Source organism: Egretta garzetta, unplaced genomic scaffold (genome assembly GCF_000687185.1).
Source record: "Egretta garzetta isolate BGI_Z169 unplaced genomic scaffold, ASM68718v1 scaffold60, whole genome shotgun sequence".
NCBI lineage: Eukaryota > Metazoa > Chordata > Aves > Pelecaniformes > Ardeidae > Egretta > Egretta garzetta.
In genome coordinates this window covers 3,097,900-3,121,157 of record NW_009258269.1, presented here as the reverse complement: position 1 = coordinate 3,121,157, position 23,258 = coordinate 3,097,900, and the positions used below count along the sequence as shown (strand labels likewise).

At 48.2% G+C, this 23,258-nt stretch overlaps 1 protein-coding gene across 4 annotated transcripts; it reads right to left on the bottom strand.

The window, feature by feature from the left end:
• Positions 1–78: 78 nt before the first annotated feature.
• On the bottom strand, positions 79–18,658 carry HDAC3 (histone deacetylase 3). 4 transcript variants are annotated; one of them, XM_035888908.1, is made up of 17 exons: positions 18,420–18,658; positions 16,972–17,053; positions 16,475–16,531; positions 16,321–16,376; positions 14,104–14,237; positions 13,752–13,832; positions 13,589–13,662; positions 12,535–12,599; positions 12,082–12,171; positions 11,907–11,965; positions 11,396–11,475; positions 10,845–11,002; positions 9,152–10,554; positions 8,532–8,889; positions 2,731–2,821; positions 515–659; positions 79–275 (listed from the first exon to the last, which is right to left on the bottom strand). In XM_035888908.1, exons 1-13 carry the CDS (start codon positions 18,605–18,607, stop codon positions 10,485–10,487), a joined length of 1,194 nt encoding a protein of 397 aa, XP_035744801.1. In that variant the 5' UTR covers positions 18,608–18,658; the 3' UTR covers positions 79–275; positions 515–659; positions 2,731–2,821; positions 8,532–8,889; positions 9,152–10,484. The 4 variants fall into 4 exon arrangements, with proteins under 4 accessions (XP_035744801.1, XP_035744793.1, XP_035744806.1 ...); XM_035888900.1 differs by having other exon boundaries at positions 8,532–10,554; XM_035888913.1 differs by having other exon boundaries at positions 8,711–10,554.
• Between the last annotated feature and the right edge of the window lie 4,600 nt (positions 18,659–23,258).

The following is a 23,258-nucleotide window of genomic DNA, read 5'->3' as shown; positions in this document are numbered from 1 at the left end:
TTTCGGTTGAGTCTCTTGCCCATGAGGGCTCAGGAGTTAGCCGGGCAACAGTAGGGTCTTGACTCACCTCTTTACTCTTGCCCACTCCATCCCAAAGCCAGGCTTAAACCACCAGCGGCCTCCTCCACTTTCCAGATCAAGTAGAGAAGTGAGCTGCTCCTCACCTTAAGGAGGTGTTGAAATCCAGGACACATCAGCTCCCTACCAATGTCAACTCTGAAGTCCAGCTCATGAGAAGGGTCGATCAAGGAACTGATCAGCTGCATGCAGGCCACCTAAAACCAATGAAACAACAACAAAAAAATAATCAAGAAACAACTTCTGACCATGAGCTGAAAGTCAGTGTCCAGGACTTACAAGGAAGTCAGAAGACCACACACAAAGCTGCAGCAGAAAAAAAGCAGTAAAGCCGAAAGTATTTTTCATCCATACCAAACCCATACTGCTGAAAGCTCTCCAGCTCCTGCATTAGGCTCCAAGTGCCACGTCCACAATAATCTGAGGAATTAAGTACCTCCAGTGCCCCTGAGTCACCACTCTTTGGGCCATCCAAGAGAGGCTGGAACCGCTCCACCTTGGCTATTCCTGCTCCTTCAGTCAACGGCTCCAGAGCCTGCCCGTCCCTGACGTGAGAGAGGATCAGCTGCAGTCCCACAGGGCTGGACAAAGAGATGGAAAGTATTTCATAAGTCCCATGATAAGTATATGATTAAAGTGATGGTACCAGAAAATGTACAGCAGGGGAAAAAGCAAAACGAGCAGCGTGAGGATAGTAAGGGTTTATTAAAAAGGAAGAAACTTCCACCACCTTTTCCCTGCTTGTTCCAGCAACTGCCCTGAGGCACCCAGGCAGACACCACACAGCAGAAGCTGTGGCTGGGGGTTGTTGTCTCCAGGCACTGGACAAGGCCTTTGCCTGGTTGTTTGCAAAAGCCTTCAGGCATTGGATGATCTCACATCTGCTCCATGTCCCATAGTGAAGACAATCAGCCACCTGACAAACAAGATACACCCTCTCTCCCCTCCAGAGCTCCTCCACAAGGCTCAAATGAAGCTGTTAGCACCCACACCAAAATCCCACCTTAACTGCATCTTACAGAGAAAAGACAGGAGAAAAGGTCGTTTATGCAGGAAACCACTAGGCTGAGCTCTGATACAGCCAATATCAGATGTGTCAACATCTGAGGGTTGGACTAGATGATCTTTAAAGGTCCCTTCCAACCCAAACTACTCTATGATTCTATGATAATATTCACCTTGCTATGAACAGCCTCCCTTTACACAAAGGAATCCCTCAGCTCCATCCCAAACACAGAATTCAGCACAGAATTCAACTACTTAAGCAGCTGAGATGCCACAAAAAGACATGGTAGGAAGACCACCCCCCCACCCCCCCCAAACAGAGCACCACGTTAGCATTGTGAATCCTAGCCGTTTCCAGAAATCTCATGGAGAAGAAAAATAATGGGATCCCAAGACAGCAAGTCAACCTCAAGAACTGCAAGAGAGGTTTGTGAATGCTATCAAGTGCTGTGAAAAAGCAAACCCCCAAAGCACTGGAGTGTCAGGAGCAGCAAGAGGAAACCAAGGGCAGGCACTGCCAGGCATGAGGGTGGGAAGAAAGCGTGGAGCTGCAACCTGTTTAGACAGTCTTTATAGGGGAGGAGAGAGGGCACCAATGAAGGAGCAGAGGAGCTGAAAACAGTCAAGCAGAGAGGGTCAAAAAAGCAGGTATAGAAATGCTCAGCTTGCAAATGCAACATCTCAGTGCAAGCTGCTCAGAGACGGAAAAGCAGGCCAAAAAAAAAAAAAAAAAAAAGCATTAACTGAACTTCAGAAAGAATATGGCCACATAACTTATCCCCAGCCTCAGAAATTACTGGGAAATTTCACCATAAATCCTGCTCCAAGACTTTTTTTTTTATCTCACGCCTCTGGAGAAAAAAAAAAAAAAAAAAAAAAAGAAAAAAAAAGGATCTCCAGCCAAGGTTTTGAAAGGATCTCAAAGCAGTCAAGGCTTATTCAGGTTTAGGGCAGAAGATATTTGTATGCAGACAGCAGGGGGCTTCACCCCAAATTAAACATGTGCAAGTGGGCCCGTCATTGGACTATTATTTTTTTTTCAACATATAAAAGCTACATATTTCTAAAACTGGAGTTTCACTAATTTTCTCTTTTGCAAAAGACACATTTTTAAACATACCAAGAGATACCCAAAGCATTCAGAATGCATCAAGGTTTTCTTTGCAGTAAAACCTCTGGTCTGAATAACAAAGGAACTGAAAAAAGTTGTATTAAAAGAAAAGATGCCATCGCTGGCTGCAGAGCTCCAGAGATGCCCCTGTTCCTGTAAAACCAAGATATGGAAGTTGGTCAAACGGTGCAACAAGGGAGACCTGAATCTTTTTTACACTTTAAGGTTGGTTTAGTTACTGCCCAATCAACCACTTCCCCGAAAACTTCCTGCAAGGCTTCAGTATGCAACCAAATAAAGAACTGCGGTGTGACACACTACCGCCAGTAACATTTAACACTTCCTGTCTAGGTATTTACATTTCTTTCAGCTTACTCAAAGGACTCTGTTTTAGGTCCTGTTTAACTTAACAAGCTTCTGAAGTTTGTATTTAGAAGGCAGGTTGGAGTTTTTGTGTTGCAGATGCTGCAGACCCTGGAGCATCTCCTCCCGGTGAGCCTGGTGCGGGGGCAGCAGCAAGGGTCAGGGATACTCACAGCACTGGATGCAGGTCACAGCACAGCATCTCCCCCAGATCTTCACGTCCTTCTCTTTCAGAGGCTGCTCCTTGCTCAGGTTCATCTCTGGCTGTTGAAACAACTCACACACTTTGCAGGTGTCACTGTAGGGAGTGCTTGATTTGCCCGATAATTGAGATGCAGCTGTGGATGAGTGGTGCATTGGGTCGGGCTGAGATGGAGTTGATTTTCCTCCTAGCAGCCCTCACAATGCTGTGCTTTCTATTGGTACGTAGAAAGGGGTTGATAGCACACTGGTGTTTTGGCGACTGCTGAGCAGTGCCCACACAGCATCAAGGCTGGGTCTCCAACATCCCCCTGCCATCACCACCGGTGGGCTGAGGGGGGGCAAGGCCTCTGGAGAGGACGTAGCCAAGACACCTGACCCAAACTGACCAAAGGGATATTCCATACCGTATGATGCCAGCTCAGATATAAAAGCTAAGGGAAAGGAGGAGGAGGGGGACGACATTTGTCTTTTACGATGTTTTGTCTTCCGGAGCAACCGCTAAGCGTACTGAAGCCCTGCTTCCCGGGAAGTGGCTGGACATCACCTGCTAATGGGAAATAGAGAATAAAATCTTGTTTTCCTTTTGCTATCGCACACGGCTTTTGTTTTTTATTAAACTGCCTTTATCTTGACCCATGTGGTTTTTTTCTCTTCCATCTCATTTTCTCCTTGCCCGTCCAGCTGAAGAGGGGAGTGATAGAGTGGCTTGGTGGCACCTGGCTTCCAGCCAAGGTCAAACCAGCACAACAAGCATGGTGGCAAATATGAGTACTATTAAGCTTATCAAATACCCATCGGATTTTAGTCTCATTAGAAAGCTAAAATCCACTCCAAGAGAAACAAGAGATGTGGCTCTACCCAAAACCTGCTTTCGACTCTCTGAGGCAAGTTTATTTTTCTCCTTAATATCATCGTTCCTCCAAAACTGTTTATGACGTTTCAAAGAAAGGAACATGCAGTTCACATGCCATTAAAAAAAACCAAAATGAAATCAAACCAAACACAAAGGTACTCAGAGCTAGGAATGGAAAATATTTACAAACCACCCAAATAGCAAACATTAATGAGAAAACCTAGGAGAATGAGAAAGCAAAACTGTCCTCAGCAATTCAGCCTCCACCGAGGACCACAAACCCAGAGGCTGATGATGGCTGGTAAATTTGAGTTCCCTGCCCCAGACACATCTCAGTAGCCCATTCTGAGACCAAGAAAGGAAAAAGCAACACGCTTCAGAGACACATAGCTCCAGTCGAAGGCAGTTTTTGACTTCTGCAGATAAGCTGCCTGACAAGTGGTAATACCTGCTTATACAGGACCCTGACTTCATCCACCTCCACCCAGAAAAAGTTTTGCCATGCTGACTAAGCCTGGAGCCTTGCAGACTGGCCAAGGGATCAGTTTGGCGATCTGTGTACAATTACCCATGGCTCTGGAGCTGCCCAAAAGCATCCATGCCCTGGCTGCTGCAGGTTCTTGCTCTGTGGAGGCACTAAGGCAGGCATTTCTGGTTATTTATTCTTTTAAAGGGGTAAAGCACAGCCGAGTATCCTCTTTATGGCCTGCTGGGAATTACCCACCAGGCAGAGCAGGAACAAGGGCAGAGCTTGTATATTTAAGAGGCAGTTGAGTTACATTACCATTAAACACACGCTAAATATTTCACTAGGCTGAAGACTGACAATAGTTTTGTGGACATCTAACCCCTGGGTAGAAATCCTAGATAATTTCCTTTATTTTCATCCATAAAATGCTACCTGATTTATTGACAGAAAACCAAAGAGCTACAATAAGCTTTTGAAACGGAGCACAGCAAATACAAAGCAATTAAGCAAACAGAAGATCCCCCAGGTGAACCCCTGAGGCACTGAAGAGGAATGAAAGGTCTCCCTTCAGTCCAAGCTCAGTAAAAGGGACAAGGATAGCAAGAAAGGTGACAACGCCAGGGCCAGGAAGGGCTGCTGGGGCTGAATGAAACCAGGGAACCAAAGCTCTCCTGGCATCACTGCACCCCTTGAGGCTTGTACCCCACCCTCCGAGCACCCCAGCCCTCTCATAGAATCATAGAATCGCTTTGGTTGGAAAAGACCTTTAAGATCATCGAGTCCAACCTTTAACCTAACCCTGATGTCCTACCACTAAACCATGTCCCTAAGCACCTCATCTCTCCTTCTTCTAAATCCCTCCAGGGATGGGGACTCATCCACCTCCCTGGGCAGCCCATCCCAGAGTCTGACAGCCCTTTCTGCGAAGAAGTTTTTCCTAATGTCTAGCCTAAACCTGCCCCGGCGCAGCTTCAAACCATTCCCCCTCTCACCCCTGCTTGTGCAGCACAGGCATTATTCAAAGGGTCTGCGATAGGAAAAGGTGTGGTTTTAACATCTATTAGCCAAACACACTTAAAATGTGCTATCGCCCACCACCGACGTCACCTAACAGGGCTGAATTTTGGCTGGAAGAACTTGAGTTTGTTTTCCATATCCTGGAAAACGGAATTAGGACAGAAGGAAGAAACCTGCCTTCCAGCCTGCATTAAGCTGCAGAGAGGAGAAACAGAAAAGCCCTCCCCAAGATAGGAGTCATGGCTCACATCCAAGGCTTCCGAGTGAGAGGAAAAACAAGGCAGCAGCCTTCACGTATGCGTGCTGTTAGGAAAATTTACTCTACAATCGTTGGCCTTTGTCCAATCCAATAGTATCGGGGACTGGGAGAGAGATTTGATGAACTCAATCACACAGTCTGGAATCAATAAAGGCCACGGCACTCCCAAAATCCTGCACGCCATCCAAGTTCAGGACTCAGGACCCTTGCAGGAAGATAATAACAACAATAACGATATCAGCAGCAAACAGAAAACTCCTGCAAGAGATACAGATTTTCTCACTAATTAACTGGCCAAACTGGAGGCTAAAGAAGGATATAAAGCATTAACATCTCTTCACCTCCTTAGAGGGGACAAAGGTTTAACAGTCAGCATTGCCTGGAAAATCAGCAGCTTCACCACAGGCTCATTAACTCCAAAAGCCCAATGCCTACAGGACAGAGAAGCACAAAGAAACCACAGACCTGTCATCAGGACCCTGCTTGGTCCCCATCGAGCCAGGCTTTGCCTCTCCCTTTCCGTGACAGAGGAGCTCCTGAAAGGCTTTGGGATTACACACTCGGGCATCCATCCACCAAAACCTGAAAATAAATGACATGATTTGATTATCAAAACGCACGAGCACAACTTCATGTACTACACCTACTCTCAGCGTCATTTGGGGTTGTTATGAACTCACAAGAGCAGATTTTCACCCCATCCATCAGCCGGGTGCTGTAACAGGAGTACAAACACCTCCTACTCTTGGCTTTTGATGGGAAAGGCCTTGGGACTGTGGGCTGAGGTGTTAACCCACACCAAGCAATGCCTAGGGCTGAACTCAGTATTTCTGGGGTCTCCTGAAAATGCAAAATGAAAGGGTAAAAATGAAAACATAGAATGGAAATATAGAAATATAGTTTTTTTTTTTTCAGAAAGGAAAGCAGCGCGGCAGTTTGCAAAACTCCAGGGGCCTGCATCAAGCCACCCAAGCAGCAACTAAACCTAAACTAACCCCCAATACAGTACAGTAAGTGGTTTTATATCAGTCAGCAATAATTTAGGGGAAAAATAGCTGAGGTTTTGTTAGCTCCTCTAAAAGCTGGAAGCGCAGGAGGAGCCAGTGGGATCACCCAGCTCTGCCCGTCCTCCCCTGAACGTGGAGCCAGGAGCCTGCGGTAGAGGAACCACGACCCCAGGACCCCCGGCCTCTCCTGGGTCTTCACTGCTGCGGGCGGGAGGGACTAAGGAGGGGCTGGGAGACAAGGAAAAAAGCAAGAAAAAACAGCGAGAGAGGGAAAAAACCCACACTCTAGCACCCCAAATCGCTTTGACCCTCCCCTGACTCCGGCTGCACATCCATTGCTGCAACTCAGGGCAGGCCTGCACCTTAGAAACGAGCGCTGCCGTACGGAGGTGTGCAAGCGTGTGTTCTCAAGCATTTCCTATGGATAATTAAATCAGGCCTGGACAATTAAATCAGGCCTCATTTAATTTCAGTTCTTGCCAGGCCATCCAGTGTTTTGGGGAGCAGCCCGTCAGTTGTTCGGCGTCAGCTACGCAGGAGGTGTGGGTTTGTCACCTTCTCTGGGGTATAGAGGTTGGCGAGGGGGGTGTCAGTCTTACCTCGGCGCCAGGCGTCCGTGACTGGGCGATGCCAGGGATAGGCGCTGTCTAACGCCGCTCCCAAGCCCTGCAAATACTGGACAGCAAGCGTAGCGCACGCTTGCTTATTTTGGACGGCTCTGCTGCAGTGCAAAAATACAACTATAAGGGGAAGGGAATCTCTACAGACTGAGCTTGTTTTCTAAAACCAAAACAAATCCACCTTTAGGAACCCAGGTAAGATGAAACTCCAGATTCCCAGTCCTGTTTCAAAACACAGGACAGAGCACGGCTCTGAAAAGAAAAAACTGGGACAGTGCTGAGGGGAAGAATGGACTGGGAGGGTTGCAAGGTAAGTTCGTTCCCATCTTCACAGGTAAAAGAGGATTACAGAGGCAGGAATTCCATTTTTCCCCCCAAAAGCAAACACTGCCCGCTACCCAAAGTGGGAGCCTGAATTCCTCCCCCGTAAATGGGTTTTGCTACAGGGGGTGATGACAGTAGCAGAAGGAACAAGCCAGCTCTCTGACACCGGGTGAGATGGCAAGCTGGAAAAAAACCCATTTATTTTCTGTTCAGACACAAGCGTTTCTTTTTCCCAAGCCTGGCTAGTCACTGGAGCAGCATTTTGTGTCTCCTGATTTGCAAAGAACATTTTCTTGGCTACAGAATACTAGAAACACATACAGCTGACCAAACAGGGGTCAGAGGAAGGTCCATCTAGCCCAGTGCCCGCTCCGCAGCAGCCAAACCGCAAATGCTGGACTGGTACAAGCACAGGGCAAGCACACAGCAATACTTCCTCAGAGCACTCATCCAGTCACCAGCAATTTGCACCCAGAGTGTCTTTGTATTTGCCACCCTGATTTCCCTGCTCCCCAGACTCTTTCTGAAACCACATTCACAGCACCTGATGGCAAAAGCTTGCACAGCTCAACTAGGTGCCTGCAAAGCAACCTCCTCTTTTTCTGCAGTGAAGAAGTTTTTCCTAATGTCCAACCTCACCTTGCCCTGGCACAACTTGAGGCCGTTTCCCCTCATCCCATCGCCCCTTCCCTGGGAGCAGAGCCCGACCCCCCCTGGCTCCCCCCTCCTCTCAGGCAGTTGTAGGGAGCGATGAGGGCTCCCCTCAGCCTCCTATTCTCCAGGCTCAACACCCCCAGCTCTCCCAGCTGCTCTCCAGCAGCCTTGGGCTCCAGACCCCTCACCAGCTCCATTGCCCTTCTCTGGACACGCTCCAACCCCTCCATGTCCTTCTGGGAGGGAGGGGCCCAACTCTGGACCCAGCATTCAAGGGGCAGCCGCACCAGTGCCCAGGACAGGGGGACGATCACTGTTCTGATCCTGCTGGCCACACCACTCCTGATACAAGCCAGGATGTTGTTGGCCCTGTTGGCCACCTGGGCACACTGCTGGCTCATATTCAGCCGCCTGTCGAACAAGACCTGCCAGGTCCTTTTTCACTGGGCAGCTTTCCCTTCCTCATACAGGAGCTGTGCTATCCCTCTGATCACCCTTCTCCACACCTAATCTAGTTCTACTGTAACTTATTTCTCTGTGCATCTTGTGGGAGTAACACTGACTTACTGCCTGCTTCGTGCTGTAGTTACATGACCCGTAGCTCACTTGTGGCCAGGCTTTGCCTCCTCCCCAAAAAGCTGAAGCCTCGGGCTGGCGGTTGCGTAAACATCCTAACAGATAGGCATTGCCTGTGAACACATACACAGATCTGGTCAAGTTAGTGTCTCCCTCTGGCCCTCACCTACCATGTTAGATACCTTCGGTTCAATACTTCCTTTTCTTTCCTCTCTTGTTTTTCCGCAGGTTTATTGGTGGAGACTAGGGCCAAGAGGAACATCAATCCATGCAGGCCAGCACGAGCTTATTTGATAAAGGACAAGTGTCGTGGACCCAGGGGGGAGTGAAGAGGGAGACAGTGGCAGGTCTAAAAATGAAGAAAAATAGTCACTAAGATGGGCTGGAGGACAGTGAGACTGCAAAGAGCAGACCCTTAGGGAAACTGCAACTCAAAGAAACCACGATACTTAAAACGATCCCAGGGAAGGTTTCTTGAATTGGCTCTGCAGCTTTCTGCAAAGCTTTTACTGGAATCAGAGGCATAAGCAGCAGCGTCCACCAGCCCATGTGTCCTCTTGTAAGGGAATTCAGGGCTCTCTCCTCATTGTGCACTGATGCTCAAAACTCACCAACATACAGTTTGAGGAGCTGAACGCCCTCCGTTCGCCCAGACAGGTCAGACAGCAGAGGACACTACCCTGCCAGGGGTGATATGCATGTTCTCAATCCTTGGGAGGACAGGAGCCAAAAAGGTGTGAGCATTAAACAGACAAACAACAGGTCAGGTAAGAAAAATACTGCCTCTTCATTTAATGTTTAACGACATCAGTGAACAAAACAGAACAGTACAGACAGTCAGAGGCTAACCCCCTCCCGCCTCCCCAAACAGCTCGCTCCAAACCGTGACAGGTACCAGGTGACAACTCAGGAGATGGAGCAGCAAAGTCTGGGATTCAAGGGATGGCCGGGAGAAATCTCCCCTGTGTGAGGGCAAGACGACAGGACTTGGAGGAAGCAGCTTCCCTCACCCACGAGCAGAGCGATGCCTCCTGGGTGCAGTCAAGAGGGAATGGTTTCCACTCTGAGCAAGCAGCCCAAATCTCTTGCTAACACACAGAAGGGCCATGTGTGAACGTGGAAAACACAGCTGGAAGCTACATTAGAGGTGCAAGACACACTATGTACTGACCTTGGCAGCCAAACCTCTGTTCCACAGTGATTTTAGCCTCTCAAAGAATAAAGAAAACAGGGAATTTAGGTCCAACTTGGCAAAGTGTTGCAGTACTCATTTGTGAATGCAAAACCGAGTACGGGGGGAATGAACAAGACTATGCTCTGCATACATTCTTCCATCCTGCTCCATCAAGCTGCTCCCTGCTCCAGGGACACTCCCAACCCTCATCCCACAACTGGCCTTGTCTTCTCAGATGTTTTGCCTTGAGCTGTGGAGTGTCAGATGGTTAGAAGGGACATCAGGAAGCAACCCTCAGTGCAGGCTTCAGAGGACAATCGACTGGGTACCAGAGTGGAGAGCCGGGGAGAGCAGGATCTATCAGGTGTTGCTGCTGAAGAGAGGCAGAGATGGTAGGCACAACCGCTCCAGCTCCCACCTTGCTGGCAGAAGCCTGCACGGGAGTTACAGGGATGACTGAACCAGCGCAGGTCAGGCTCTGAAGGCAGTCTCACGGCTGCCAGCCAGTACACAGCACAGATCTGAGCGCTACTTGAATTTCCATTTCCCAAAGCTGGAACCGTGACACGTGGTGGGAAGTAAGGAACATACTCCACTGCTCTCTGCCTCCCCAGGTAGCAGAAGCCTGCAGTGGTGGTGTTTCTGCTGCCACCACATGCAATCAAATACGAAGGGAGGGCTAACTGGCTCCTGTGTGGCCCAGTTACCTGCTCCAAGCACCCATGTCCAATGCAGGACCCCCCATAGTCCAGAGCCCCACACTAGAGCCCTCAGATCTCAACGTCACTTTCTTTGTCGTTATCGTGGTCACCGTCATAAAACTCGTTGGCAGCTTCAGGCCTGGGGGAAAAGACAGTCACCATCAGTGAGGAGAGCCCTGGCACCCCTGGGGCCAGAGAAGAATGTCTAGGTCACACTGTCTGAGGTTAGAAGATGCCCTGCACCCAATCACCCCATGAAATGTTCTGTGAGGAGACCACACATTGCTAGAGAAAGGCTCCCTGGATAAAACCAGGAATTCAGGAGTGACTTAAGTGTCTGTTCTAGGAAACAGTCTCCAGTACCTCATCTGCCCATCCTAGCAGGGACAGAAAGGGAAGCCCATTTCTCCAGAACAAGAGAGCTGGTACCTGCTGTAGTTTTCCTCAGAGCCTCTTTCCTCTGGATCAGGCTCATCTGTGCGATCGTAGCTGAGCAAGTCAGAAGGGACATCATGGATCTGCACGCTGGGAGCATGGTTCAGCATTTTCAGATTCTCAAATATCGTCTGCCTGATCTGATCCAAGTACTACATAGGAAAAACAGAGAGGGATCACCACAGTGAGGTCTGGCAGTTTGCACAGTCACAACTGTCAGCACTGCGGCCTGCCCACATCATCTATGCAGTGGCCACGAGAAACACATTTCAGTGAAAAGCTATTTATCAGAACAGAGGAGATGGGAGAGTTAATTCAATCATTGACACTCAAGCACGTAGGAAACAGTAAGACAAGCCAGCAAGGTTCTCTAATGCTGTGAGACTTTCTGCCGTTGCAGAGGAAAGGCTCTGCTTGTTCTTCATCAGCTTTCTGACCCACAAGAATTCCTTGCCTGGGCTCTACCTAGTTTCACAGGACACAGCATCAACCACAGGGCCTTGGGAGCACAAAGCTGATACTGCAACAAGGCTGCAAGCACTTACCTGCCTGGAGTTCTGATTTTCAATCCTCGTACTGACATCAGGATGAAGGGTGAAGTCTGGAGCGAAATACTCGAAGTACTCTGTGATGGAATGAGCAAGAGAGTTACAGCGCAGAGGCAAAGGAGCCCAGCCCAGCTGTGCTCTGCAGGGAAGCAGAGCTCACTCGCCCACCGCGCTAGGAGTGACCAGACCTTAAAAAGCACACTGAGGTACAGCTCTGCAGCCACAAGGAATTATATGAAACAACAGAGCGAGCAAAAGTAACGCTCAGGTCGCTGAATAGGAAACGATCCAAATTAATTGCTACACAACACGGTGAGGGTGTGTCTGCCCAGCAAAGCCTACGAGTGGGTGGTAGGAGATGACTAAGGCCATCTCCAATATTGGAAAGTGCTGTCACTTTGGCCCTGGTCTTATCTCTGGTCAACACAGAATAAAAGTGTTAATTCTTCAGCTGACGTAACAAATACTTTAGCTCAGCTAATGAGGGAAAAATGGAACTCTGGCTTACCGCTGTATGGGAGCTCTTCGCTAATTGCTTCATCTACAAGCAATGATGTTTCGTAAGTCCTGAAAACACAGAATAAGATGAGCTCAGTCCAGAGAAAGCTCCACGGTGCATGCAGGGACAGAGCCCACAGCAACTGCTTAACCAGTGACCTTCGACAAGCACAGAAGAGACTCACCAGCATCGTGCCACGTTGCGGACTGTGTAACCACCTCCTCCCAGTACCAGCAAGGGGATGTTGAAGCTCTTTACATACTCCACACACTCCCTAGAAACCCCAAATAAAAAAATGCCAGAGCTGTTAACTGCAGCACGCATTCACATGTCAGAAATGCCAGCGTACACTCGAACACCACCACGGCTGGTGTGATACACCTGGAGTTCAGGGCTTCCACCCAGGGAGCCTGAACCATGTGCTACACTGTGAGCCACCACTCTGCAGGGCCTTGTACAAACCCTCATTCTGAGACCCCCTCCTGTCACACAAGAGTTAAAAAAAAAAAACCAAAAAACTGCTGGTGCTGCTGGAAGGCCGAAGTCAAAGCTCAAGCCTCACAGCAGAGGACCAAGTAGAGCCCTTCAGACTGAAGGACGGTCTTTCAACTGCTCTGCCAAGCCCCACTGTACTTACCCATGTCCTCTTATACTGAGGTTAAAACAACCCAGACGGTCACAACCCAGAGAATCAGCACCACACTGGGGAACAGAAAAAGAACAACTGAATTTTTGCTACGGAGGCATTGTTTTCCAAACACAGCTCAGCATCCCAACCCCTTGGCCACCCTCATACACCAGAGGGTACAGACGGCAGCTCAGCTAGGACATACCAACCCTGATTCCCCGGGAACAGAAGGTAACACATGTAAGAGATAATAGAAAAATATTTTTACAAATACATTAACTCTGCAGAGGGACCTGGCCAGGCTGGATCCATGGGCCCAGGCCAATTGCATGAGGTTCAACAAGGCCAAGGGCCGGGTCCTGCACTTGGGTCACAACAATGCTACATGTGTGGGGAAGAGCAGCTGGAAAGCTGCCCACGGAAAAGGACCTGGGGGTGTTGGTCGACAGGTGACTGAATATGAGCCAGCAGGGTGCCCAGGTGGCCGAGAGGGACAACAGCATCCTGGCTTGTATCAGGAATGGTGTGGCCAGCAGGAGCATGTCCAGAGAAGTGCAACGAACCTGGGGAGGGATCTGGAGCCCAAGACTGATGGGGAGCAGCTGGGGGCCTTGGGGGTGTTCAGCCTGGAGAAGAGGAGGCTGAGGGGAGACCTTATTGTTCCCTAAAACTGCCTGACAGGAGGGGGGAGTTGGGGGGTGTTGGGCTCTCTTCCCAGGTAACAGGTGATGGGATGAGGGGAAACAGCCTCAAGTTGTGCCAGGGCAGGTTTAGGTTGGACATCAGGAAAAATTTTTTCAATTAAAGGGTTGTCAAGCACTGGAAGGGGCTGCCCAGGGAAGGGGTCGAGTCCCCACCCCTGCGGGTATTTAAAAGCCGGGCAGACGAGGTGCTTAGGGCCAGGGTTTAGTGGTGGGATGTCAGGGTTAGGGTAACCATTGGGCTTGGTGATCTTAAAGGTCTTTTCCAACCTAAATGATTCTATGATTCTATCGATAGCAGCCCCCTCCACCATACAGCCTCTGAAAGGGCCGGACATGGGCAAAGAGGCTTGCTTTCTTACCTGCAGTACTATGCAGGTGGGCTGATAGTAATCCACCACCTGGTTAATGACTGGCTGGAAGAGGTGTTTATAACCTTTGGAGAGAAAGACAGATTTGGTCATGGCTCTGGAGCAGAAGGACCAGCAAATGCCTGGGCAAGGGGAAACAGCAGGGAACACCTACTTTGGTCATCAATGCCATCTCGTAGAGGCACGTTGAGACAGTAGTAACGACCGCTCTCTGCACCAACTTCATACATGTCACCTGGCCAGGGCAAGACAGGAGAGTCACAATAGCTCTGAGACTTCAGAGGTGTGGAAAGGCCAGATCTGGTCTGGGTTTGGGTCTCTTAACCGAGCTAGGATCCCTCTTTCTTACAAATAACTATACTTCTGTTGCTCTCTAATTGCTTTTCCATGTCCTTTCTTCCATCATTTCTCCCATCATTTCGTCATTTTACACTTCTATGCTCCAGCAGAGCTTTCAAAGGATTCTGAAGCAAGGCCAGGTTCACACTATAAGAGAAAATACATACCTGTACCAGGAAAGAAATAGTTCCCATATTTATGAAATGACACTGTCATCACACGGTCTGTCAAGTAGAAAGCCTCCTGCACACCGTCTCCATGATGGATATCAATATCAATGTACAGAACACGTGGGTGATACCTGTTGAATACAGGAGGAAAAATGGCATTACTGTCTGCCCCGCACCCAACCTCACTATTCCCCACATGCCTCAGCATCACCTTGAGCACTGAAAACCACCACCGACATCCACCTGCAAGCCCACTTGCCAAAAGAACTCACCTGTCCCACCCCAGGCATATCAAATGGCTTTAGATACGTCACATTTGTGTGCAGTCAAACACGTCTCACCACTAAAACATTTCCTTCTGATGTGCTTGGAAAGAGATATTGGAATAAAAGGTTTTCACGTGGGACCAGAAATATCTTGGAAAGCACATGACACAGTGAACCTATTTTAATCACCTGGGGGTTCTAACTTCCTAAAGCTGTGGGGCTTTGTTTCCTCTACACACAGGTGTGCTGCTAGTTAATCTTTAAGTGCGCCAATGGTTTTGAACCATATGTGGAAATGTAAGGCAAGGCAGCCAAGGAGGAGGTAGGAACACTTACTTCCCTCCACGTGCCAGAGTACCAGCAGCATTATGTCCCAGCTGGCTAGCACCAAGAACACTAGGCTGGACTAAATTTACTGGAGAAGCAGCCTGCTGGGGCGCAGAGACAGAGGGTGAAGAAGGGAAGATCATCACAAGTAAACACATTGGGGTAATGGTCAAAGCTGATGTGCTGTCAAACACTGACCCTAAGCCATCCCTGCCTGCCAGCGCGAGAGCTGCCTGCTCAGTTGGGGAGAAATTCTGCAACTTTTCATAAGGAAATACTGCATCTGGTCAATTCCTAAAGGGCAGGGGATCTGACATCCATGCCAAGATCCTGGGGGGCTGGGGAGGGACCTGAAAAACCAAGGCAACATCGAAGCAGAGAGGAGGAGCATGTGGTTTGTGCCATCTGTGTTGGAATCATGGCTTTAAGCACGCCTGCGGTGATCTGATCAAACCGGTTGATGGTGCTGACCCATGCTGATTAGCAGACAAGTACCTTGCCTCAGTCTCCCAAGAGAGACATAAACTATTTAAGACAGTCCAGATTATTCATCCTGTAAACAAATGGCAGCAAGGAGAAAAAGGGGATGCGTACACACAGCCCTTGCACACTGATAAAGGGAGAAAGGGACCTCCTAAGAGCAGAGGCACCACAGTACTGCCATGGCGGGAAGCAAACCCAAGTATGCAGCCACCTGCTGCAGAAATGGTTCCTGAAAACAGGGAACAAAAGAATAGGGACATGTGATAATCTCCCACGAGGGCTAACTGGGCTGTATTTGAAGCCTCTGGCACACGAGACCCACGCGAGACTAGAAAATGGGTGTGTAGAGATACACAGTGAAGACCTGAGGTTCCAAATACAGAGCAGGGAAGACTGGCAGAGAGGAAGGAGGTACAAGAAATCCCAGTACATCCCATAAATCTGGCTTTGAGATAGAGTAAGCTCGCCACCAGTCATGTAACTACTGTCTGGTCAACCCCAACTCTTTCTTAATTCTATGTCTTATCTCAGGTTCAGTGACAAGGAGGGCATTTGAGAGTACAAAATAAAAAAAAAAAAAAAAATCACAGATTCATCCAAGAAACAGAAGGTATTTCTCTAGCTCTTCCTCCCATTCTGAATTTATTTTTCATTTTCTAAATAAAAAAAAAAGTCCAACTCTTCTACTCAAAGCAAGCGTCCTTTGATCACCCATGTGTTGCTCAAGTTCTTAAGCCACTCAAGCAAATCAAGAAAGATTCGAGTCATTTAACTGTCTCCAGTGAGCCATAATTTGCATTTACCTACAAAAGGCTCACTGTGGCAAAAACGCTGAGGCTCAGGAGACCCTGAAATGAGTATTTCACAGATGGATGAGAAATGGAATTGAAGAACTCTTCTGTATCCCTTAGGCTGCACGCAACAAAATTGGAGTCAGATATTCCAATTTTCAAGCCCCCCTTCTCGTGCCTAAAGAGGAGGCCAGGACAAAAGAAAAAAAAATAATAAAAAAATCAAGTTGTTGGCCTTTCTGGACTCTATAAAGGCAAACAAGGGGAGGGGAAACAGAGAACAGTGAAGCAGCAGAGGGAAACCACACGCCAGCCAGGACAGTACTGCACTTGCCCCATGTCCTTACTTGAGCAGCTCCAGGATGCCGATAACTATGTCATTAACATAACAAAACCCAGAAGCCTGCAAGACAGAGAAAACCGAACAGCAGCATTAGAACAGGACCAACACAGAGCCTGGACCTCAAAAAGACAGAGGAATATGCAGATTTGCCTCCTTACCTCAAACTTTTTGGCATGATGCAGGCCTCCTGCCCAGTTTATTGCAATATCACAGATCTAAGAAAGGAAAGGTAAGTTAGTTAGGTGACGACGTGGTAACAGCAACCTTGCACCCACTTCCACCTGCCCTGTGGCCCACAAACACCCTTTCCTGCTCCTAACAGAGGCCTTTCCAAAGCTCCACCTTGGTCGTTAGCCCAGCCAACAGTTTTGGTTACGTCATGTTTGGTTACTGGATTAGTCCTGTGCTCTACATTCCCCGCTAGACCAGAAAAGATTATCTCCCACCACTGCTGCTGCTCCCACTCCGGCCAGCAACGGGCAGAGCACCTGGCACATACAGTTTGTTCCTGCACTTGTTCTTTACGCTCATTAGAGCTTTCTTGGGTCTTGCTATATTGTTTTTAAAAAAAAAAAAATCCATGAGGTTCTCCTTAAACTGAAAACCAGTTGGCTTATGCCTGTGTTTCAAAAGATAAGCACATCAGCTCAGTTACCTTGTTGTTCAGCTGTGTTGCTCCTTGCAGGGAGGCCCCAGTATAGCGAGAGCAAAATTCAAAGAGGCCTGGAAACACTGGGCTGAAAAGGAAACCGTATTTCAAACACAGAACATCTTCTCATTCCTCCCCATTTCTCCAGAGCAAAGCCAGGAATAAAACTATCCAGGGACATCACCTGAGCAAGATCCAAACTCATTCTCTGTGAAAGAGTTAATTTGGGATCACTCTGACCCTGCTTATAACACACTGAGTACCAGCAGGTGAGCAATCTGGCTGCAAACACAATAGGAAACTCAGTGAATTTGATAATGATTACCAAAGCTTTCAAGCTAGTCCTGAAAAGGCTCCCCTGCTCACAACGTGGGCTGGCGTCTGTCCTGCAGCCCTGCTGACATGTGCCCAGAGCTAGGACATGATGTGAGGCACTGGACCAGGAGACTGGCCTGCTCCTGCACTGTCTCCCCCCTGGCTGTTTTTGGAAGACCCTGCCCCTCTCTGCTTCCAAGCGCACAGCCCGGTGTGCGGTATGCTGCAACCGGAGAGGAACACTGCTCTTAAGATAGCACTGAGGTCTGATCCATTCCGCCAAGCACGAGGAGAGTACAGAAACACAGGACACTGAGTCCCTGTGTCACCCGCCTGCTGGCATCATGTCACACATTTCATTCATGGACAAGCAATGGCTTAAAGACTGTGGGGTTTTATTTCCCCTTTCATTTCTAATAAGATGGCTTCTGATCATCAGAGCAGCAAGGTTACAGAACAGCCTTCTGATCCTCAGCCTAAATATTAAAAATCAGGCTAGACTACTGTCTTCTTGGGATAATAGTCTAGGTAACATAACTCCTCCCGGGCTAATACTTACAGCCTTCCCCTCCACAGCATACACAAGGACAATCTTACTCTTCGACAGCCCTTGTAACCCTCAACCAGATAAGGCACATTGCTATTTCCTCAGTCACCCACAGAGCCCTTCCACACATTTCTTTCAAGTTTCACCTCTTACGAGCATTAAAGACTGGATCTCAACAAGATCTCATTTAGTTTTGTACAGAAGCATGAGTATCTCCTCAGTGCTACCTGAAAATCAGGCTATTGAGGCTGTCTTGAAGGTAGCGGGCATGTACTAAAGTAGCTAAAATGACAGGCAATTATTTAAAAAAAAAATAGTTAGCATGTTCAAGAACTGGAAGCCCTGCAAGAACAAGCAGAGATACAATCTCTAACCCAACAAGCTTACAGTCTAAATATAGATCTGAAAAGGAGGACTGCAAGAGAAGGGAAAGGAATCGAGGAGGTTCCAGTAATACACACAGGCGGGACACGCACCTCATTCTGGTTAAAAACTAAATGAGAAATGGGACATTCTGAAAGAGCTCTCCGGACACGAGCAATGCAGGATCACCCTTTCTGACCGCGGGTTTGCAGGAGCACAGAGCACTCACCAGTCATCGCCCACGTTGAAGGCGTTGAGGCTCTTGGTGAATCCCTGCATGTTGTTGGGACTCACTCTCTGCAGGAAGTCTATGTAGTCCTCAGAGTGGAATCGGCACATGTCGTGCTGGGATGCCTGGTAGGGTTTGAAAACCTTCAAGAAAGAAAGGCAAGATTTATTTCCCATCCAAACCCACATTTGCTTCAGCTGTAAGAAACCTCAAGCTAACTGACAAACGACCTGCATGAGGTGTATGAAAAAACGTTCCAATACATTGGGTTCCTGACTTCCGTGTTCATTTAAATTCAACAAGTTGCTCCATGAAGCCTGCTTTCCCATCCGTTTTTCTCTTTCAGCCACAAACCCATCTCCTGTCTCTCACAATAACCACAGCTCTTGCCACATACTCTCTGATGCCTGCCTTCCCCCACTGCACACCCCCCGTCCTTGGGCAAGCCAGCAGAATAAAACAGCTGAGCTCAAACTACAGCTGGTTCTTCACTGGGGGGCACTACTCCCTTATCAGGCACCAGCTCTCATATAATTTTAAGACCTTGATATAGGGGTGGTTTTGGTTCCTCTGTCAGATTTGCCTGTAATGGGCTGATAGGTTCAGAAATGATTTGGAGAAAGCTCACAGACAGACGGGAGAGTTGCATAAAGCTTTGTTTCCTTTGGAAAGCTGGCAAAAAACAGTCAGGGAACTAGATGGATTCAAATTCAAGACCTTGTGACAATACAGGCTTGCCAGTTTGGCTCTTAACGCACATACCTCAATATAGGGGAAGTTAAAAATTAACACCACATACCTGGCGAGAGGAAATTAAAGTTGGGCTGAAATCACCAAGAGATCTTTTTTGTGTTTCTCAATTTCTCTTAATTAAAGCATGCACTTTATAGTAAAAGTGGAACATGAAGAAAAAAAAAATAAAAATTAAGATGCACAAGCTTGCCTCCTAAGGGAAAATTTGTCAGGGCAAGTGCACCAACGCACCCATTTTCTGGGCTAAGCAGGAAATGTGTTAATTTTCAGAGACATAATATACCCTAACAAACACGCTGACTCCTTTCCCGAATTGATCTGCACGTGGTATGGTGCTTTCCACGTGGATGCACAGGGTTCAGTGTTTCTTGAAGGCTGCTGCCTCTGACAACTCAAACAAGGAGGATGAGGCAACTCACAAGCACGAGCCATCAGTGCAGCTGCTAAGGGTGAAGGCAAGACCTGTTCCTCATGAGGGCTCTGCACCTCCCAGGTATCCAGATGGCTGATTAAATCAAACAAGACCAAAACCAAAGCTAAAGAGTCCTCATGGAGAAGAAATAGCTTTCATGAGATATCCAGAGGCTCTCTTGGACAACAAAGAGTAGGGACTTGTGATTCAAAACAGAAAGGTGGTGGTGGGGGAATAAAAGACCTAGAGCTTCAAGACTGACTCAGCTGCTGCCAGAAGAAGAAACTTGCTTCCTTCCACCCTTCACCCTGCTCCCAGCAATCCCACCCACCTTCCTGAGCAAGCCCTGGCACTCGGCCCCCTCTGTCCGCTGCCTCGTTTTGCTAACTTCACAGAAAGCTCTCCCAGCTTTGCCGAGTTACTGGGTTGCGTCAGTTCACGCAGGGATCCAACAGCTTCCAGACGCAGCACAAGAAAGGCAGCGGGACGACGCAGCAGAGGAGCCGGGAAGGTGAGTGGCAGGACAACCCTCCCTCTTTCAGCAACGCTGAGCCACAGCCATGGATAAGCTGGGAAAGGTGCAAAGAGGCAAACCCAGCTGGACAGGACAGCGGCTTTTTGTTTGGAGGAGGCAGAGAGGAGGATGATGTAACTGCAACACCCAGTTAACAGAATCTTTTATAGTCACAACTGACCATAATCCCCACTTTTATTTGCTCATAACTTTGCCAGTCACTGACTGTACAGGATGAGGTTTCCTCTGCGGTTTTCAGCTTCACGATGGCATCTCGTGGAAAATACACCCCCCCCAAAAGGGTTTCAAGACTAAAAATATGGTGAAGCATACAGCTCTGCCTACTGCCTCCTCATTCCGACATGGATTTGACATTTAGAAGTGTTATGTCAGAAGATGCTTTTTGCTGTTTCTGCAAGAAAAATCCCAACCCGAGGGAAGTTATTTATAGAAGTTCATACGTTCACAGTAAAAATCTGAAAGATAAATTCTGCAAAGATTCCACGTGCCCTGAGCGTAATCCAGTTGCATCCCTGGCGCAAGCACAACCACAGGTCACCATGGCTGGATGTGATTTTACTAGAGAATTATATTAATTACACAGGGAAGCTTTTCTAATTTTATATATTGCATCAAGGAACTGTTCCACCTGTCCATTTTAGCACCTTCCTTTAAAAATTGGTATCGTGCTTTAGTTTTGGGCCAGCTTATTTTCTATTTGCTTTCGCTCAATCCGCAAGTCTCTCACCGCTGAAGCAGACAGGCTACAGAGGAAGAGCTTGAACCTGAGCCCGTGCCAAACACCAGGCACTTGTACAAGTGCTAAAGATAATGACAAAGATGCGTGGAACGGATGGGCAGGTCCTGAAGCAGCCAAGATCTAGCTTTTCCCTCTGCCCCCCTTGTATTTGTTTGGCTGTTCAGACTTGATCCTAAAAAATAAAAAGCAGGAACACTGTACTGCTATTGTGCTTGCAAGAATTTTGCACCTTGTCCTGCCTATACAGTGGGGAAGACACTGAAAACGTGCCAGAATTCAAACCACTGGTCTAATCCTGCTCTCTTGTGCTCACAGTGATACAACTTGGATTTTAACATTGCCTGATTCTTGAGAAGCGACCTTTAGGACAGGCTTTTTTTGGTATCTCAACAACTAAACGTTCAGTCAGGTCTTTGAGGGCACAAAGCAGGCTGTAGCTTTGCTTAACGTCTAACGGCGGGGATGAGGGAACCTGGCAAACTAGCCATAGTCTGGAGAAGTGCCTGGTCTAGCCAGGGAACAACTGGAATTTGCACGTTTCTGTCTGACTATCAGTGTGTTTTCACAGCAGCTCACGATTTATCCCTAAAGCACGCTGCAGACGTGAATGCACAATGCTGAGGCAAGTTGATTGTGCTTTCTTCTCCACAGCCTCAACACAAGCCCGACTATTACTGGTTACTTGCAGTCACCTACAACTGCAAGCAACGATCTACGATCGAGATCTACAATCATTTTGAGAGCATATGCCTTTGAGTAACCTGCGGGGTCATCCGGTTCAGGCTCATGAGTAACAGGGGAAGTGGCTGGCGCGCAGCGTGTCACATGGATCAGAGCCCGACTGCAGAAGGGCGAGGAACATACGTGGGATGCACAAGCACAAAGCAGAAGGCTGGGGGAAAGTCCTAACATCCCTCACAGATCGGAGCAATGATGGGTTTGTACCCATTTTTCACCTCCCCTCCCTGTTTGCTAGCCACACATGATGATGACTGTGACAGAAGTGCTCTTCACCTCTTTTAATGAGGTAATTCCCTCAAAAAGACACCATAAATGCTTCTATGTCCCTATACGTACACATATAAACACATACATATATGTACATAAAACCAGAAGCACCTGGATCTGTAGCCTACAATATTTAGAACAACATTCTGGGTAGGGGCCTTTCCCCAGGGCACATCACACAGATCTGAGGCTGCGGGGACAATAGGCAGCAGCTGCACCTGGCCTCGGGATCAGATAGCACAACCTGGGACCACGCCAGGCAGCCCAGGAATTAAATCGCTCAATGGTCTGAAACAGCTTAGAAGCAATCCCGCCACACCGAAAGCGAGAATAAGCCAACAGGAAAACAAAACAAGTTGCCCCAAAACAATCAGCAGTTGCAGGTGGCATGTTCTGCATGTCAGAATGGGCAAAAGCTGTCTCAAAAGGGGCAGAATGGCAGAAGACTTTTACCATTCCCGCCTTGATCTCATATCGTGAGGCATTAAGTTACGTGCCCTGAACTCCTGAGGGCTTTTCATTTGCGCTGTGCTGCAAGAACAGGCAGAAAAGTGAACAAGGATTCTAGGGAAAGGAGCATGGTTCAATTCTGCTTGCACCAAGTGAAATAAATACTTCAGAAGAGGGGTACCACACATTCGTGGTGATATCCCATCATCCCAAACCTAGTTCATTTCTTGAAAGATGAAGATTTAAGTTTTCTTTTTGATTATCGTTACATGCCGATCATGCTTTACTAGGTTTACACAGCCTATGTTTCAGGAAGAGAAAAATCTTTCTAACAGTAACAGCCGGAACGCACCGGACTAGGTTGTTTGAGCTGGATGGGCCACAAAGACTTTGAAAAGCAGGTTGGACGATCATTTATCGGGTATGAGATGGGATTAGCGAACTCCATTAAGGCACCAAGGTGAATCAGAAAGCCTCCTGAGGTTTTTTTTTTTCCAGCTTTACCATTCTACAATCACACAGTGCACAGTGGTCACTGGGTCCTTCCTAGAAGGGGCTACAGACACAGAATTTTCACGTACAGTGTCCTGCCGCACTGCTGAAGCTCCAGGCACAGCGCCGTATGCACCAGTTTGAACAAGACCCTGACAATGAACAGTGCTGCCTTTCAAATCAGCTCTGGCTGGTACAGTGGGGGCTCAGGCCGATGAGAACACCCGAGCTGGCTCAAAGCCTTGTCTGCAACAACTCTGTTACCTGCTGTGCCAAAAGCAGAAATGAAGGAGCAGCAGCACAAGAAAACTGTGAAGAACCTACTGACACAGTCTGAGCCTTGACATGGAGGCCAGGACTGAAGTCAGCAGCACCACACACAGCTCTCCAGCACCTTTCATGCACACCGAAGCCTAAACCGCCCAGGCTGGCGGTCTCCTGCCCAAAGCC

What these genes read in the sequence shown, in the direction of transcription:
- HDAC3 (XM_035888900.1), bottom strand. Translation starts at nt 18,607, where the DNA reads ATGTGGGTTTGGATGGGAAATAAATCTTGCCTTTCTTTCTTGAAGGTT. An exon ending in TTCAACGTGGGCGATGACTG is followed by an intron (nt 17,054 to 18,419) that starts GTGAGTGCTCTG and finishes TTTCCTTTTCAG; the next exon opens with CCCAGTGTTTCCAGGCCTCT. An exon ending in CTATTTCTTTCCTGGTACAG is followed by an intron (nt 13,833 to 14,103) that starts GTATGTATTTTC and finishes TGCCCTGGCCAG; the next exon opens with GTGACATGTATGAAGTTGGT.